The sequence below is a fragment of the Lycorma delicatula genome, chromosome 3 (genome assembly GCF_047948215.1).
Source record: "Lycorma delicatula isolate Av1 chromosome 3, ASM4794821v1, whole genome shotgun sequence".
Lineage (NCBI taxonomy): Eukaryota > Metazoa > Arthropoda > Insecta > Hemiptera > Fulgoridae > Lycorma > Lycorma delicatula.
Window position 1 is genome coordinate 145,571,118 of NC_134457.1, and position 16,632 is coordinate 145,587,749.

At 29.6% G+C, this 16,632-nt stretch overlaps 1 protein-coding gene across 1 annotated transcript in view; it reads right to left on the reverse strand.

Moving 5' to 3' along the window:
• Window positions 1-16,308, reverse strand: part of bchs (WD repeat and FYVE domain containing 3 bchs) — a 249,612-nt gene extending 233,304 nt beyond the window's left edge. Inside the window, exons 1-2 of the mRNA XM_075360738.1 lie at window positions 15,531-16,308; window positions 1,746-1,960 (exon numbers count right to left, since the gene is read on the reverse strand). Of these exons, the coding sequence (XP_075216853.1) occupies window positions 1,746-1,949 (204 nt within the window). The 5' untranslated portion in view covers window positions 1,950-1,960; window positions 15,531-16,308. The remainder of the gene's footprint in view (window positions 1-1,745; window positions 1,961-15,530) is intronic.
• Between the last annotated feature and the right edge of the window lie 324 nt (window positions 16,309-16,632).

A 16,632-nucleotide genomic window follows, 5' to 3' on the forward strand; every position in this document is an offset into this window, starting at 1 on the left:
TGAAAGTTATAGCTATTTTGTTACGCATGCAGTTAGGCTACACTAAATAAAGGTGTTTTCTTTGCGAATGGGACAGCCGAGCTAGGGATAAAATTATGTTACCAATGAGTGGGAGAAACAAGACAACTTAACTCCAAATGGGAAAAGTATTATTCATGAGCCCTTAGTTGAACCCAAAAAAATATTTTTCCCCTCTCCATATCATGCTATGACTAATGAAAAATTTTGTAAAAGCAATGAAATTTCCAAATGTAAGTGAAGGAAAAATTAAAGAATGAATATTTGTTGTTCCTCAAATAAGAGTTGGTCAAAGAAGATGTATTTAACTCAATGTTAAATAATGTAAAAAGTGCACCTTGGGCTTCATTTAAAGATGTTTGCAAAAATTTTCTCGCCAAAAAAAAAATCCAACAATTACCACCACAATATTGTTAATCAACTTGTTACATCATACAGAGCCATAGAATGTAATATGTCTTTGAAAATACATTTCCTCCACTCACATCTGGAGTTTTTCCCGGACAACTAGAAAAAACGTTTTCTCGTAGATATAAGTGACAAACATGGTGAACGTTTCCAACAAGACATTTCAGTGTTGGAAAGCCATTATAAAGGGAAATAGAATACTAACATGCTAGCCAATTACTGATGGACATTAATTCGGGATGTGCCTGCGGCTATTTATAAAAGGAAAGCATCAGCAAAATCATTCTAACACAGGTATGACCAATACAAAATCATACATTTTACAGATTTTAACTATATTTTCCCTTAATTTTTTTTGAAGCGTAATTTATTTAAAACTAAGGGCGACAGAAAAATTGTATTAACAGATCTGTAATGTACGCAAAAAATCAATTCAAGAAATGCTATCACACTTAGAGAAACATTAATTTTTTTTTCTATCAGTGATATTTTTATAAGGAAATGAATAAGATACAATTAAAATTATTTTATTATGAAAATGGAGGCAAAGAAAAATACTTGAATAAAAAAATTGTTAATTTAGTGCTAGCAGCATGAAAACATCAACATGCATATAAAATATTTAATAGAACTTGATAATAATCTGGGAGAAAAAGTTAGTAATCATAAATTTTACAACCTGGTACACATTATCTAAATGCAGCTTCATAAAAAGGTAATCCAGATTAACATAATTCTAATTCAATTATTATGTAATTATTATTATTTAATTATTTTTCAACTAGAAAATGTTTCAGCCTATTATATGTTTTTATACATAAAATGTTAATATAAATATATTAAATATAAGTTTGATAATTATGTAAGTATGTAATCAGCTTTGCATAAAAATAATCAATCATATTATATCTAAATTATAAATACACTGACCCAATTATACAATTTATTAAATTATAAACAAAATGCCTTTATAAGAAGCCTAAATAGTAATATTAACTGACAGATTAAGATTAATTTACAATAAAAATAATTGTTTTGAGAATGTCGTGATAAAAACAAAATTTTTGAATAACTCCTTTTTATGTTAAAATAATAGAGCTACTTTAATATATAACATGACACATAGATAACAGCTATTTTATGTTAGACATAACATGGGTCAATCTGTTGCATAAATTACCTTCACTCATCAAAAGTATCACACAAATGCATGTGTGATACTTTCTCTCTATATATACCTTCTCTCTCTGTGTGTGTGTGTGTGTTCTGTGTGTGAAAATAAATAAAAACCGTTTTTAAACTATTATAACAAAAATTACCTTGCAGAAAAGTGGCAGCATGTTGTACAGCTTATCATCTTTCTCTTTGTCTGACAGTGGATGGGGTGGATGAGTATACTCTGAGAAAAGTTTTTTCAAGTGCATTAGTCCAAGGGCAGTATGTTGAGGGTTGGAATTAGCTTCATCTTGGGATAGAGCATTGTTTGCCCCACCCCCTCCTCGTAGCTTCCGCATTATATTCATTCTGACCCTTCCTTAATAAGAAAAAAAGAGACCAAATAAAAAATCATACGTTTAAAAAGATATATATTTTAAACAAAACACACACATGTATATGTAAGTATACATAAACATAAATTTATACAGCTCTATAATTACTGAGAAAAGTGGTAAAAAATTTACAAAAGAGCTAGAGAAACAGACATTTCTGAAACGCAGGTAACTCTCATGCTCGGAAACGTTTTTTTTTTAAATACAATACAAAAATTTAATTGTAAATAGAAATTTATATCACATATACTTGCTGTTATGAAAAGTAGAAAATCTTTGTTAAAAGAACTATGCATAATAAATTTCTATTTTGCTCTCTTTACCGCAACTTAATTTCAAATTCACAGTAATTTATTCTGCTTTACCATATACAGCATTATTACTTTCTCATTTAAATAACTTACTTTTGAGAGAAACTAATTTTTTATGCTATCACTTGATGGCAGAGTAGTACGAATCAGCTTTTTATCCAAAAGTTTCTGTCAAGCCTTATCAGATATGAATTCAGATATTTTAAAAATGCCAAATTATTAGTTCTGAGTAAACAAAAAAAAACTGACTTTCATATACACTATCAAATCTAGATATTAGCATCAACATGTAGATGACCAAAACAGATTTATTCTACTGTGAACATCTTTAGTAAATAGTACCAAAAACATTGTGACCATAATATATAAAAAGCAACAATGTAGTTAAATTTCCAGGCATTTGCATGACGTTTGATGGTTTAACTTCCTTCTTAGCAATAAAGTTTAAAATTTTATTTTACATGACCAAAAATTTAAATATAAATAACAATAAATATATTCTATAATCATTGAAAAGTCAGAAAATATTCTCCTCCAATGAAACTAGCAATAATCAGAAAATATAATTTCTCTGATCAATTGTTTCCAATAAACCGTAACAAATAGTACATTAATACTTTAGACATTTAGCTTGAGCATATTCTGCTAGACCCCTTACACTCTCCTTCAATTCTAGGTCAGACTTCTTTCCAGATTAGTCTGGAATAAACCATGGATAATAAAACAATAATAGTGGTTATTTCTCTCTACATAAATTGCAAAACGAATGAGGCAAGTAATTTGCCACAAGGTTTGGTACCAATTAAAATTTAACATGAACTTAAGATAGCTTATAGTCTTAATGTGGTCAAGCGTGCAGCAACATATGTGACATTGACAAAACAAATTTTTTCTCACCAACAGATAGGGGAACAAACAGTTCATGAAATGGTCAGAAAAAGATGAAACTGGAAAATTCTTCAGCACTTAGCCTCCTAGCCTGATCTAGCTCATTAAAATTTCCTTCAGATTCCATCAACGAAAAAATCATCACATTCAATCAATGAAAAAATCATCACATTCAATTATGCAATTCCAGTCAGAGATGATAACAAGTACGATATGTGAAAATTGGTGCAACTAGTTTTCATCTTCTATCAACATGGTCATTGTTACATATCAAAAGAGATCTAATAATGTATATTTTCAAAACATACAAACATACATTATTAACAAACTACTGGATTTGGAGAACTTATTTTCTGTCTTGCCTTCAACTTTGAGCTTTAAAACTAAACTTATTTTTATAGATTTTTTTTTAAATGTTGAAGTTAACTCTATACCTCTAAACCAGTGATTCTCAACAAGTTCTCAATGTTCTCATTAAGATGAGTTCTCAATGAGACCTAGTTAAAACTATTTACCTACCTATATTGATAATGACCAGTATGAACATGCACATATGAAGTAACATGAATAATTTACAGGTTTCAAATTGAGTGTATGTGCTCCTTGTAATTTGGTCTGCTTGTATAATATTTGCTGTGAGAGCATCATGTTCAAACATGCATACGATATGTTTAAACACTTTGAGCTCTCAGCAGAATAAAAGAGGCATAAGAGACTGCAGAATGTTAGTTCAGTTTCGAATGTGAAGCAAGCATTTCATGATTTTATTTAAGTTTTCAAAAAGTAGTTTCATTTAAAATAACAATAAAAGGTTTCAGTTTTTTAGTGTGCAGTCAAATATGTAACTATTTTTTTTTTTTTTTTTTTAATTAGATTCTTATGCAAAATGAATAATTTGTGAAAAAAAGTAAGCCATTTACATCCAGTGAATCGACTGGTAAAAAGACAATATTGTACATCCTAACCCTGTAGGGGGAAGACACCCACCTTGTGACATTACCAATCGCCACACCACTCCCTCCGTTTCAAGCCCTGAGGGGGTTTACCGGAGGTCGTCTTTGGACCCTCTAATTGATTACATTTCAAAGTCATCAGCCAGGCCTCAGTCAGGATGCCACCAATGTAAATACCTCGGCAGACATTTGCATCAGTAAATACATATCAAATTTCACCTTCACGCAGGCCTCAAACAGACATCTTCACATCCAATCTAACATGATTCCCTCAAACTAACTAACCGAAACCACGGAAGTATGAACCCCGCGCCTAGTACATTTTTGAAAACACCGTTCGTGACTGTGAATGCCTCAGAAAACAAACAAGTTTAAAGTTAAATCAGCGCTACACTCATACCAATCAAAATTGTGTTTTATGGAACATAGAAATTCAGACCTACACCCAATAAGTAGACCAGTTTAGGTCACCTAACAAGGGGAATGCAACCTCATTCCGGTCTGCGCAGGAGCCGGGAACAAACCCTGCAACCCCACCTGGCCCATCATAGTGTCTCACGTGGCTTTACCAAATTACAATCAGGAATTAAACTATAATTTAAAATATGTACAAGATTGTACAATGACAATTATTTAAATTATGGTTTTACTTCATTGAATGGAAAGTTTCAGTGCATTGTTTGATTTCAAATCCTCTACTATGAAAGCATGAAGCCATCAAAATTAATCTGACATAGAAGCTAAACAACTTGATTAAAAAAGCAACCCCTTGGAATTTTTCTAAAGAAAATTACATACTTTGAGAAATCAACAAGCTTCTATTTGTAAATCAAGCCATACTAATAAAAGTACACTTGAAGTATCTTATCTCATAGCATTAAGATGTCCAAACCCCAAAAAATCGCAGCAAACCCCCGTATTGTCTGCTGCAGTTGATATGATTAGTGTTTTAATAGGTGTGGAAGAAACAAAAAAAATTGAAAAAAATGGCTTCTGATGTTTGCAATCAGATAATTCAGGGAGCAAATTCAATGATTTTTTTAAAACAGGAAAGAACAGCGGATTCCAGAAAAAATTAAAAGATCGTCTTATGCCAAGGGTGGAATTGATGCACTGCTTTTTTCACAGACATGCTCTTGCCACAAAAAATGCTGGATAATCTCAAAAAAATTCTATGTGAAGCTGTAAAAATGGGTTAATTTTATTAAAACTCAACTGTTACAAAATAGGATGTTTGTTAAACAATGTGATGAAATGTGCAGAAAGAAAAAATTTCTTCTTTACCATACAGAAGTCAGATGGTTATTGCAAAGAAAGGTATTAACCTGTTTATTGGAATAGCATGATGAATTAATAATATTTTTCCAAGATAAACAAATGCCATTCTCAACGTTTTTACAGAACAAGTATATGTTGCTGTTGGCTTACTTAGCTGATGTATTTTTGCATTTAAACGAACTTGAATGTGAATTTACATTGATGTAATAAACACATTTCATTAATGACAAACAAAATTCATGCTTTCATTAAGAAGCTTGATATCTAGATTATTCACCTTCAAAGAAAAAATCTTGACATGTTTCCATTGACTTCCGATTAAAATTATTTCCTGAAGAGATGGGTACTGAATCCATTTAATGAAAACATTGCAGTGAGATTCATGACCATGCTCATTGAAATGTTTGCCAATTAAACGTTACAACTAAAATTTTCATCTGAAGATTTAGATGTTTTGGCTTGCTTGTCGAAGTGAATATAGAAAATTAATCACAGAAGTACTGAGAACATTAATCCCTTTCACGTCTTACCTCTGTGAAAAACATTTTTCGTTAATGGTTGCACTAAAAACTAAATACAGAAATTGTCTTTTATCACTTGAAAATAATTTGCTTTTGTGTGTTTCTAACATTGATCCATGTTTGAAGAAATTTTAAAATGAAAAACAAACGCAACAATCACATTAATTTATTTTCTTTACATGTGTACTTATAAATGTAAGTAATATATTTATAACAAATGATTATTTTTTTCATAAAATGATTTCATTATTGTTCATGTGTCAAATTGTAGGCAAATTTCACGACCCGCTTCATAGCACCATAACCGCCAGTTGAGAAACACTGCTCTAAGCTAAAAACTGAAACTACTTCCACCATGAAACTGCTTCATTAAAAAACTTTCAATGAGATCGGCCAAAACAATTAACTTGAAAGTTAACAGAAATAATATTTTTAGGTACGGTAGCACATTATCTCAGATCAATGCATTAAGGATCAAACACTTTTTCTCCTTGGTAATAGTTAAATTTGAAAAAACGTTATATTAACATGTAAAAAAAATGTCTTTTTTCCAAAGATTGTCATTAACAATATTTTGATGGTATTTTTTGCACATTAAAACAAACAAAAAATCAAGGGGGATCATTTTTTGACTGACAGCAGTACTCTGTTTATCCTTAAATAGCAACTACCTTCTTCTGTGTACTGTAACAGCTGAAAAAGTATCTTGCATCATCATTTAATGTCAATCTACTTCCAGTCTGACAGACTGAAAAACAAACTACAAAATTCTAATTAAAACTACAACAAATTACATAAAATTTTATAGAAACGTATAGCAAATAAATTTTCACCATTTACAAAATTCTGTTGATGAAAAACTGCAAAACAAAAATAATATAATTATTATAATAATGGTATTATATAATTATTATAATAATATAATTATAATGGTAAGAAATGTAAACTATAGTACATAACCCTGTACATTTAACTTTTTGATCAATTATAAAAAATTTAGGTAAATATTTATATAAAACTATGGCTGGATTACAGAATACCTTTTTTTGAAGATTTTATTACATTGGATCAGTGGTATAGCATCCGGAAAATTAATTTTTAAGTAAAAAAAATGTTAAAATTTTTAACTCTTCAATCATCACCGATACAATGATAAAAAAGAATATTATAAAAAAAGTTCTTACGCAGTTCGGCACAAAAATACCAACTTTACATTATTTTATTTTGTTTCCTTTTGAAAAAGTATCAACTCGGCCTAATTTAAAATTTTACAAAAAAAAACAAAACCTTTGATCCATAACAAATGTTACACATCAATTAGGTACTATAATAAAAAAATTTTAAATAACAAGTTTCCACCCACTCACCACTGTTATTCACTGCATAACCTCAAATTAAAAACACAACATTAGACAGTCAACATAATCTCAACTTTTCTCAACAATAAACTGAGCATAACTCAAGCACAACTCAACCAATCTTCATCGAATTTTCACATTCACAACTTAAGACACACTACTACAGCAAACCTAAATTTCAATGAAATTGATCAAATAGTTTATGAGATTTTCAAGCCACAAAACTTTACACGTAGGCCTATAAAAGCAACCTCCTTTACTATAGCCTATACAAAGGTATCCTATAAGAATACTAGCATCCCCATCATGGCTTTGGCTGTGTTATATGGTTACTTGTATTTACTGCTGCTGTCAGGGGATGTTTAACCAGTCATGGCTCACTTCACTCACCCTTCCCACCCAGCCCAAGGGCTCTGCCCCTTGGATCCCCGCTGTGATCATTAAACACATGCTTCTGAAAATAATGATGATAAATAAAAATTAAAGCCTGTTCAACTTATAAAAAAAATATTAGAATATTATTTCTGAAAAGCAACAGTTTGGTCAGTAGAGGCCCAAAACCTTTGAGTGATGTAAGAATGTAGGTTTCAAAACATTTGTTCTCCATCTTAAAAATATTATTTGTAACTTGGTTACCCACACTTCGAACTGGTAAAAATGTATTTTGCTCAGTTCTTAGCATTACACAACAAATACCATTATCTTGGTTTCTTTTTTTCTTTTTTTTACTTTTATTTTATGTTTTATGAAGTGATGAACCATTACTCTTCGCCAAGTCAACGGTTACTAGCGTTAGTTATCTAGACATGTTACAAGCGTATGCACTACCACAAATTGAACATTGGCAACCCAAGTTTACCTCCAACAAAATAGCACACCACCACACTGTGATTAACATGTACTACCTACATGAAATTTTCTCAACAATGGATCGGCCATGATGGAGCAATTCCCTGGCCACCTCGATCCCCTGATGTTACACCACTCGATATCTTTGTTTGTGCGTTTGTCAAAGACAATGTGTATGCAACAAAGGTTCTCAACATCAATGAACTAAAAAGAAGAATCAAAGATGCAATTAGTAGAATAACTCCAGATTTTCTCTGTAATGTGTAGTGTGAAAGTGAATATCGTCTACACATTTTACGAGTCACAAAAGGTTCTTTGGTGTAACCTTTTTGAAGTTAATAAGTGTTATAAACAAAACTGTTTTAAATACCATGTTCAACAGTAAAACATTAATGTAAATAAACTGCTTTGTAAATTTTTTATTAACATCTAAAATGTGCTTAATAATTTATTATCACCTCCATATTGAGAATTCAATGAGAAACAATACTCAAATTGAATTCGCATTAAAGAAAAAACCTATGAATACTGAGATATAACATTTCATCAATACTGTACAAGACCATTACAGAATTCATAAGAATAAAAAGAGTTCTAGCTGGGAGCCTACAAATCTCTACAGAAATTTAAGATATTTATTATATTAAATATACTATATTTCTGCCAATGAGTTTGAACGTATCACTATCAAATAATAATGGTGAAAAAAAAAACAAGGAAGGTAACCCTGATTTCCTAAAGAAATGAAAGAAAAGTATAATTATTTTCTTTTACAATTCTTTAAACCAAACCTACTTTAACAGCATGAAACAAGCAAAAAAAATCTTAAAATAATAATAAACACTAATAACTAATATTTTCTCATTGGTTTTGCCAAATTTGGCATTTTTGGAACAAGTTCCAGTCATCTACTGTATTTTCAAGAAATAGCTTCTACACCCAAGAATGGTTCATCAAAGAGAAGAAAAAAATGTGAATAATGATTAAAACACCATTATTAACACCATTATTAAAACACAGATGAGATAACTGCATATATATTTTATTCTTATTTTCCTAATCTGTACATTAAAATCTGTTCAATTAGTGAACAATAAGCAACCTCCTTCCACGGCCTAAAGAGATGAGGATGATTAGATGAGGTATGACATTTAAATGAGTTACAACTTGTACAGACTCAGGCAGACCATTCGTTAATGTGTGGTTAATTGAACCAAACCACCAAAGTACACCAGAATCCAATGTCTAGTATTCCAATTCATATAAAATCAACTAACTTTTACTAGGATTTGAACCTCCAAATCCTGTGATTGATTATCAGAACCTTCAACTTTGAAAATAAGCTATTAAACAAATGATTTCAGTTTCTTTTTTCTGTTTAGCCTCCGGAACCACCGTAAGGTATTACTTCAGAGGATGAATGAGATGATATGTATGAATATAATTAGTGTAGTCTTGTATAGTCTCACGTCGACAATTTCTGTGATGTGTGGTTAATTGAAACCCAACCACCAAAGAACACTGATATCCACGATCTAGTATTCAAATCTGTATAAAAGTAACTGCCTTTACTAGAATCTGAACCTTAGAACTCATGACTTCAAAATCAGCTGATTTGCAATGACAAGTTCACCACTAGACCAACCCGGTGGGTTAAACAAATGAATTGCAACAAGTTAACCATTATAACAGTCTGGTGGGCAAATATGATAAAATATTTTGAATCACAGTGGATGATGTACAGTACTTCAACAGAAAATAATCAGCCAGCTTAGTTTTATCTTACACAAAGCAGCAAGTAATATTAATTAAAAAGACTATAAACTTAGTAATTGCATTACTTTCCTGACTCTTTAATATCATTCTGAATCAAGTACTTTTCTTTTTTTTTAGCATAAATATTACTGACTGAATAGCTAATTCTTGAAAAATTGCTGACAAATGGAATATTGCTGATTCAAAGATACCAATAAAAATTTGTTGAGTGTAAATAAAAATTCACACCAAACTAAAAATACCAATAAAAATTCACAAAAACAGAAAAAATAAAATATTAAACAAATACATTAAACACAATTCATAATTAAATAAAAAATTTATTCAAAATACAAATATAAGATACTGAAAAATACTCATTACTGTAATTTAAATATTGATCTATTCTTTATTAAAACAACTTTTTTAGTTTTCCTGTTTTCTGTATTCTTTTTTATCTTATAGGATTTAATTCAAATTTTAACAGACATACATTTGTTTTACTCTTTATTTATTACAAACACTATATATATATATATATATATATATATATATATATATATGTGTGTGTGTGTGTGTGTGTGTGTGTGTGTGTGTTTGTTTGTGTGTGTGCATGCGCGCATGTGATATAATTTATTACATAATCAGGTTAATTTATATAAAACACAAATAATAATAAAATACAAAAATAATGGAAATAATAACTAAACTAGAACAGCCAAACAAAGATGCAACAGCTTAACAAAAGATAAAAGCGTGTTGCATGGTTTGAAGTGACCATTAAATAGACTATAAACTCAATCTGAACTCCCTACTTAACAAATTTAGTTGAGAATGAAGGCAAATATGGTGCACGAGACCAGTACTAAGGCAGATAAATGCATACAGTTGATGAAATTCAGTTAAAAACATCACAGAAATTGCTTTTCCATAAAACCTTTTGAAGCTATTTATGCAGCTCCTCTTCTTTGTAGTTATCAGTGCAACTTTGTTAATGTGCCCATTTTCAAGACAAAACTAGTTAGTTCATCAAGTAAGACCATATGAAATTAGGAAATATTTCTCAAGTATGAATCTGCAGAACAAAAGCATCAGGTTACAATAAAAAACAATGATGATGTTTTTCTCAAGAAAACTACTAAAATACAGCCTGAATAATGACTGCAATCAGTTTCAACCCCTTTCCAACTACATAGAAACTGTTTTTCCAAATGAATTTTGACGATTAAATTGGAAATATGAACTGTTTTTATACAGCATGAAAAATGCCAACCCTGATCAGGATTTGAAACACAGCCTTCTTAATGAAAGGCTGAGATGCTAGCTTTTCACCACAAAAAGAATAGTTCCTTTCATTCCAACAGGACAGTTCCTTTCCCAGTAGTTACACTGTAATATTAATGTCATAGATCTCAAAATAGCTTTAAAAAAACCCCGAAGCAGTTTTCTATTCTTTTGTTTGCAAACAATAAATTCAACATAAAAAGCATCTTATTTTTGTCAAATTGTAATTTGTAAATGTCATATTGTTAAGCTAAAGTGTATAAGATCCTTGTTTTTAATGCACTATGTGACACTAAGATCTCAACACATTTGAATAGTAAGAAATATATAAATACATTTAATTTGGCAAATCTTTTTAAACAAACATAGTATATACATAGAATATATTCCTCAAATTACATCCTTAAATGGTTTATTGGCATTTCTTTGAGATGGGTACCTTTTGTAACTGTCTTCTTGTGAACTATACTGAAGATGCTAATAGTTATGAAATGTCTGTGGAAAAACAAATTTTATTAATCAAAAACTGAGTCCATTAATAATTTTTACTAATTTGACTTATTACAATACAAATGGGGTCATTTCATTCCACATCATCCATTCCTGGATGATTTGTATTTCACCAGTTCAAAATTTGTATGAAAATCTTTTATGGCAACTATGGCCAAATATAAAACACCATATTTTTTTAGTTATATTACAATTTAGTTCTTTTCATAGTCATTCGAATATTGTAAAATATTCATGTATTGCTTTATTTGTGCTTCAAAAACAAAACAAATGATTATTAACAATAATAGAAAAGTCAAAATTTGCACATTTACCTAAATTTCAAGACAAATCCAAAAATGGACTCAAAAAATTATAAAACTAGAAATTTCAAAGGCTTTTAACTAAATTTAGTATAATTTTTCCCTGCCTAAACCTTTTACAGTGAAACCAGTGGCATTTCATATTTTACTTAAAATAAGAAAAAAAATTAGCGACTTTTTATGTTATTATGTACTAAAACACAATTATTTACACATGTTGTCATGTACTTGAGTGACATCAAGGCAGGTAGTGCATTTATGTTTGTTTTTATAACTTGACTGCTGTGCACCTCTGAGATTAAATATAACTCGTATGATCTTGTGAAATATTTTACCTCTTTCACAGTGTCTGATTACTTCCAAAAGTTAGTGACAAAAACCTAATTCCAAAATCCCAGTGGCAATACAATATTCAATGAAATGAGTGGGAGAGAGGAACAGAGGTATGGAGAAAAATGCAGGCACAAAAACATCAGATTTGTTTGAAAACTGCCACTGGGCAGTTTTCTAAGTGCTGTAATTGAAAAATCCAGATTTATAATGGCAACTTCAATATGGTGGATAAAAGTTTAAAAATCTCCTTAAAACCTATTAGTAATCTGATATTGCAAAACACAACTTCATGCACATATCATTGTGTATTTAAGCAACTCTGAAATCAGTACATCTAATACTTAACAATTTAAGTATTCATAAAATTTCTTACAGTTGTCTTTGAGGGTTAGTACAAAAATTATTTTTAATTTTTTTGATAATTTGAACAGCATAAAATTTTGAGAGGAGAAAAAGTGGATTTATTTGAGAACAGTGGAAACTAGCAAGTTAAAAAATTCAAATTAATTGTTCCACAATTATTATAAGTAGAAATGATGCTTTATTTTCATCTAGGCCACTTTGCTTTAATGTTCTGAACACTTTTCTTTGTCAATCTACAAATTACTCATCTTGCATGAACTTACTAGTGATACACCAATTTTGTTCAACACATTCACAAATGGGACCCAACCTCTATCTTCTCTACCATAATTTCTATGCTCTGGCAAAAAAAAAAAAACTGACCAATGACAATTAGGATGCATAAACTTGATCACTGCATCCTAATTCACTGTCCACTTTTAATACTGATCCAATATACCACAGTCTTGTACAAGCTATGTATGTATGTGTTTTTAAGTCTTACGCTTAACTTTATAATAAACTGTATTTTAATGACAAGTATTTGTTTCCTGCGATTTTTTTTATAATGGGATGAAAAATGGAATGATACTGAAATGTATATGGTGGATAAATGTATATGGTCAAATGGAATAATTCCTGATACTGTTTTACGTCCTGCGAAAAGTAAATTCAAATTAGTCACCAAGGCTGTAACACCCTTATATTTTATAATCATTTGTTACTTTTGAACACTGTTGATAATAAAAATCAAACATCTATAGTGGAGTCCATGTTTGATTCTTGTAAGGTCTTTGAATATACACTTGTGCTACAAATCCTTTGCCACTTCCACCATGCTTCAATCCAATGATAGCAAAGATTAATGAAGCTTTTAAAGTTTTTATATTGACCAGCACTGCTGTCAAGATATATTCAATCTTGCATATGTTAGAATTAATCTCTTTAATATATATGTTAATGCATCTCTGAACTTCATAAAATAAATTGACATTGTGTATTTCATATATTTAGAGAAGAAACATTGATTTTTAACAAAGTTTATTTTTTTCTTTATAATAGATTATGTACATAAAAGTATGTATACTTTATGTATAATACAGTATGAGTCTGGGTGAACTGTGCAAGATGAATGTGACCAATAGTAAATGGATTAGTTTTATAAAAAAGGTTTTCTGCAAACTCTATAGATACAAGTACTTCTTTCTAAGTTTTGTTTTATGTACTGGGCCTGTGCTTGGATACAAAAGAGTGTGACATTTAAGTTTCAATTTTTTGAGTTGCCAAGCTAATATTGTTTGTCAGAAGAAGTGTTTGTTAACTGACGTTGGTCAGTATTTATCCACTGAGTAAATTTTACCTGGTGATCATTATCATAATTCACAAAAATATATTTTATAAATTCTAATTATCTTTTTGAAATTGTCACACATACTCACATGTAGCAAATACATAACACACAAGTAAGGTCCTTTAATCTTGATTTATCTAAATTCATAAGTTATGAGCAAACCAGGATATTGATGGATTCAAAAATCCAATCTGAGAATATTCCTGCCTGACCAACTGTGATACACAATTTTGGTCTGACAAAATTAGGAAATTCCAAATTCTTATTGACTGTACTTTTCTTTAAAAGCAGAATAAATTTTCTCAAGATTACACAATAGCATACATTTCTAGAATTATGCTATTTTATCTTTTGTTTCAGAAATTAAGGCTACTAAATTCATCATATGGAAAACAAAAATAAAGTTACGAGGATGTACTTTTTTCACTGTTCTATGCCAAAATCAACCTTTAAGCCTAATTTAGGAGTTTTTAATTTCCACAATTGTATTCCAGTTATCTCTAGATCAAATGGGAAAAAATAAAATACAATGAAAAAATTAATAGATTATACATTTCTGTTTATAACAAGATTAAACAGAAAAACATTGAATAAAATGTATTGCTTAGATAATATGTAAAACACGGTAAAATTATCAAAAAAAGCTTTGAATTTATTCAATTAATCACATAAAAATGTTTAACCTTAGCATAATCAAACATTAATAAATCCAAAATAAATAATCGTAAAAACAACCAAACATTAAAAATTTTGAGCACTCTTACAGAAAACCCTGACACAATCATTAATAAATTATATCACACAAACATATGCGAAAAAATTATTTTGTGAGAAGTACAAAAAAGTAATATGATTTCTATAGACCAGCTTGGTTGAAGAAGCTTCATAATACTTATTTTTAAACTTATTATTTTTTTATTAAAATTAGCTTATTTTCAATTAATCTGTAAATGGTCCTTCTGGATTTTATTATGGTTAATTCAGATTCAAAATAAGCAGATGCAGATGAGTGGCTTCACCAGTTGAGTGGCATCATTACCAAAATTAAATATTTTAAAAAAATATCTTAAATTTTCTAACTGAAGTCTTTTTAATACCCAGTTCCATTAGCAGAATACAGAAGAGCTTGATATCGCTTGGCATTAAAAACATACACACAAGATCGTCAAACTTATAATCCTCCTTCAGCACACTAGCAAAACTCCAATCATCAATTTTTTTTCTTTTAATGTTTGATTCCTAAATGAAAATTTATTTTCTTTAAAAATGAAATTCTTGTTGGGAATCGGGCACAGAAGTTTAAGTCTAATAATTTGAGACGCTGTCCAAATCAGACATAAATGAAAAAAATTAAGTAAAAAGTATGGAAATTAATATCACTTGATCCTAATATATTATTAACCTTCAATCACAGTGTTTCAAAATATACATTAAAAATTTCAAAAACAACATTAAATAAAAGATAAGAAAAAATCAATACAAAAATAATGTTCTTTGAAACGTATTGAACCACACTTACGTTGGTCGTGAAGATGAATTTTTGCTAAAAGTTCGGATAAATGTGTACCAAAAAAGTCACCATAGTCAGAAAAAATCCCAACAGGTTGACAGAGAAATAAACCGTAAAATAATTACTTATTAAATACAAACGAAAATCCAATACATTAAAAATCCTTACAAAGTAACACCTTGAATTATTAAAATATGTTCATAATTATTTTCAGTAGTATTTAATGTGCACATAAAAACTATTACTTCATCAAAACTACACCGTATCATGAAAACTGTACAAAACTAAAACAGAAATAACTTCCAGATAATCAAATATCATAACAGTACGAGTAAATGTGTAAGGTGTATAGTAATAATGTTAATCTATAGTTAACATTGGACCAACTGAATAAAATTATAACTACACTATTAATTTTCTGTTTACAATTAACAAGAACGACACCGAACAGCAAACAAATCGAAAATCACAAACACGAAAGTACAGAATGAATTTCTGCACTAAAAGGAAATACGAGTAGATAAATTCATTTATGCGACTATCACATACCTTCACACACTATTTATCATTACAAATAATTAATAAACACATTTTTAAATCATTCAACACGCCCACTTGTCAAATTCGAACAGCTGATTATTACTGACGTCCTCCATCATTATTTAATTTCTAGAGCAAATTTCGCGGCTTTTGGTTATGTATATTGCCAGTAATACTAATATTAGTTACTGGTTTTAAGGAAAAGAACAAAAATTTAACCATTTTTTCTCCATATACTGTATTCATATTTGAGCAATCATTACACTATACATAGTTTTGCGATTTGCACAATTGTTAAATCATGAAGACCTGTACATCGTATCTCTTTCATCTTTGGCAGTTTAAAATCTATACTTAGTTGCAACAATTATTTAAATAGTTTTTTTTATCTGTAATTGATTTTGAAAAAGTTGCACGATTTACCTATAAAAAAAACATTAAAAAAAGCTTTGGATTCTTCTTATGATACAAGAGGAGAGATATATAATGTGCAAAATGGAACCTACTACATAAACGTATTAATATATTCTTTTTAATCTTGTTCCCTTGGATATGTGATGTGTTTGTTCGA